We start from the raw sequence: 3,247 nt of genomic DNA, 5'->3' as shown, positions 1-3,247 counted from the left end.
AATGATGTAGGTGCGAGACGGCTGCCTCATGTCCTGCCACAGCGCTCGGTGCCGTGGGTTGAAGATGGAGCCCTCCGGGGAGCAGAGGTACATGAGGAACCCATCGGCACTCAGCACGTGGCGAGCCCGGGCTGCAGGCAGAGGGGGAGGCTCAGTGACAACCAGGGATCCGGAGGGGACAGGATGGGGGCAAATGGGGCTGCTGGTGGCTCCTGGTATCCCCAACCTGGTGGGCACAGCTGCTGCCAGAGGCACCCCAGGGCAGTAACCCTGAGAAGGTGGGCGGCAGACCCAAAGCTGGAGCTTGTACCGTGTGACTGGTCAACCTTCTACACCAAAATGGTCCAGGAATGGGCCAGAAAAAGGGGAACTGCACCCAGATCACACCATGGCAAGTCTTCCCCCTGTGTCCACCTGCAGCAGGATGGGGCTGGGGGTGCTCTTATTGTGGGGCTGGGGGTCTCAGCCCCTTCTTCCCCCCATGCAGAGCAGAGCCGATGTCTGGACTGGCTCTCACCTGTCTCCGACGGTTCGTACTTGTCAATGAGCTCCATGGCCAGCTCCTCTGTGCCCTCATCCTCCAGCTGCTCCTGCCGCAGGAAATCCACCAGCTCCAGCAGTGTCAGCTTCTTCCCATCCTCGGAGAAGTCCTGGAAGAGGCTCAGCACCTCCTCCCGCTGTGTGAGGGCCTTGTAGAAGAGCACAAACTCCTCCCCTTCCAGCGTCCCTGATTCTGACTTGTCGGCAGCCTGCAAGGGATCTCACTCAGCACCCAGCCAGGGCAAAATGGGGTGTCCTGGCCACCCCACAGGGCTATGGGGGGATTCATCCACCCTCAACAGAGGGCACAGAGACTCCATGCCAGTGGCAGTGGTAGGTATCAATCAATGTGTGGATGGGTGGATGGATGGATGGATTGGCAGATGAAGGGCTGGGTGGGGAGACTGATAGATGGATGGGTCCATGGATGGAGAGTTGGACAAACAGGAGGAAGAGATAAACAGATGGCTGGTCAGCATCTGGATGGACAAAGGAATGGAGGGAGGAACAGCTGCCTTGGCTGGTTGGGTTGACAGATAAATGAACAGATGGGTGTTTGTCTAAGTAACCATGTAGTTGGGTGAATAAATGGATGGATGGATGGATGGATGGATGGATGGATGGATGGATGGATGGAAGAAAGTGACCACGTCCTTCTGCAGGGAGGTGTTGTGCAGCTTGTTCCAGCTCCTCCAGCTCCTCCCCAGCATGTCCTAGCTCTCAGGTACAGTGCTTACCTGGAAGAGTCGCAGAGCATGATCCTCATTCATGTCCACATTCATCATCTTGAGGAGACGTTGCACCTCCTTGAAGTTCATGCGCCCATCCTTATTCTTGTCAGCTTTCTGGAACCAGTCACGAATCCATGTGCAAAAAACCAGAGCGGATGTCAAGGGAAAGGACCTTGGCTAAGACAGATGGAGCTGGGGAGCACCAGAGGGCCTCTTCCTTTTTCTGTGGGCTCTCCCTGCTGTGATGCAGATGGTGAGACCCAGAAGAGCTAAGCACATGTTGGTGCAAGGCTGAAGATGCAGGGGCTGGGGGATGGCCGGAGATGGTGAAAGGACTGGGTGTGGAGGGCAGAGCAGTGCCTGCAGGAAGGATATTGGTCTATCTTCTCCCTTTGGTCCATGCTGGTCGCCACCTCGATGAGCTGGCGCAGGCCCTGGACCCAGCACTGTGCCTCCTCCGCCGACCCGGCAATGAGGTCCAGGTTGCCCCGGCGGCCATAGAAGACAATGGTGAAGCAGCGCTCAGGGGGGAACTCCTCAGCCAGGCTCTGTAGCACCTCTGACTGGTGCCCTTCCCGCACCGTCTCCACATCGCTAATGGAGACTAGGGCAGAGGAAGGGGAGGCCTGTCTGTGGGGGACAAGGACTGCAGGGCAGAGGACACTGCCCACAAACATCTGTACGTCCAGCCATCCCCTGGTCCACTCATCTATCCATCCATCCATCCATCCATCCATCCATCCACCTGCACCTCTGTTTGTCTGCCTACTCCTCTGCTGGCATGCCAGAGCTTCCACTTTTATTGGCTGCAATTCTGCTCAGCCCTTGTGACCCACGGGTCCTGCTGGGAGCAGGATATTTCATGGAGAGGTGTGGGTGAGAAGAAACCACACACACACACAGAGCCTCTTTTGAATGCCCCAGCACCCTTTGCAAGCATAGCTCCAAGAACCTCCATAACATTCACCTCCCTGTTCACTCTGATCCCTACTGATAGCCCCATGGCCAACACACAGTAACCAGTACTCACAGGCAGACTCAGTTTTGCCTGTCCTCTTGGACTGGTACCAGATGGTCATACAATCATCCTGCAGCTTGAAGTAACGCTGCTTCTTCCAGCTCTTGGACTTGACTTTGCGCATCAGCGTCCCTTGCTGCATCTGCTCCAGTGTGTCTGTGAGCTGGATGCCTGGGAGTGGCATGGACTGCATCACTGAGGGTGTGGGTATCCAGGCACATTGCTCCCTCTCACCTCTAGGACCCCACATGGTCCATTGATTTGGGATGGAGGAGGGACGGACCCCAGATAAACTCCCTTCACCACAGGAGGGGCAGAAGGCATTACCCCATCAACCCTCCCCATCCACCCAATGCACTGCCAAGCCCAAACCCCAGTGACCACAGTGGGGTAGGGATGCTCCCAAGCACAGCAAGGTGAGCTCAACCCACAGGCCAGATTTGCCCTGGTTTAAATTTGAGTGTCTGGGTGCCCTGCACCTTCCCTCCGCCGGGGCACTCACGGGCGTTGCATGGTAGCGATGCCATGGCTCTGCCTCCTCCACGCTGGCAGCCACTGGGGAGGGAAGAGAAAGAGCTGCTAAGGGGAGCGGGGCCAGACCCTCCACACTGCACCCAGGTTCCACCTGGTGGGCTCCCGTGTGCCTGTGTGAGGTGTGTGTGCCCCTGCACCTGTCTCTGCTGGGTCACTGCCTTCCTTAAGTGTCGAGTTCACCTGCTGTGCTCATCAAACATTAATTTGTGTTACCGGGAAGCTGGAGCTTGAAAGGTGTCAGAGGAGAACAGAAAAACGTGTGCATGTGTACTGGAATCCTGGTGCTCCCAGTCACTGGTTCCAGGGGAGAGGTGGCCCCAGAAGCTGGGAAACACTGCTCTGGGGGTGCCCAAGAGCAGCCCCCACCACCTGGGAAACAGCTCCCAACCAGCACATTTGGAGGCAAGACTGTGGGAGCAAGGAA

At 57.1% G+C, this 3,247-nt stretch overlaps 1 protein-coding gene across 1 annotated transcript in view; it reads right to left on the bottom strand.

Annotated features, from left to right (window-relative positions):
- Positions 1-2,460, bottom strand: part of PLCD4 (phospholipase C, delta 4) — a gene marked incomplete at its 5' end in the record, with an annotated part of 6,263 nt that extends 3,803 nt beyond the window's left edge. Inside the window, 5 exons of the mRNA XM_010025006.1 lie at positions 20-131; positions 518-749; positions 1,278-1,407; positions 1,647-1,875; positions 2,302-2,460. Coding sequence (XP_010023308.1) covers positions 20-131; positions 518-749; positions 1,278-1,407; positions 1,647-1,875; positions 2,302-2,460 — 862 coding nt within the window. The remainder of the gene's footprint in view (positions 1-19; positions 132-517; positions 750-1,277; positions 1,408-1,646; positions 1,876-2,301) is intronic.
- Positions 2,461-3,247: the final 787 nt, after the last annotated feature.

Source organism: Nestor notabilis, unplaced genomic scaffold (assembly GCF_000696875.1).
Source record: "Nestor notabilis isolate BGI_N333 unplaced genomic scaffold, ASM69687v1 scaffold20632, whole genome shotgun sequence".
Taxonomy (NCBI): Eukaryota; Metazoa; Chordata; class Aves; order Psittaciformes; family Psittacidae; genus Nestor; species Nestor notabilis.
This window is presented reverse-complemented; position numbering and strand designations above follow the sequence as displayed.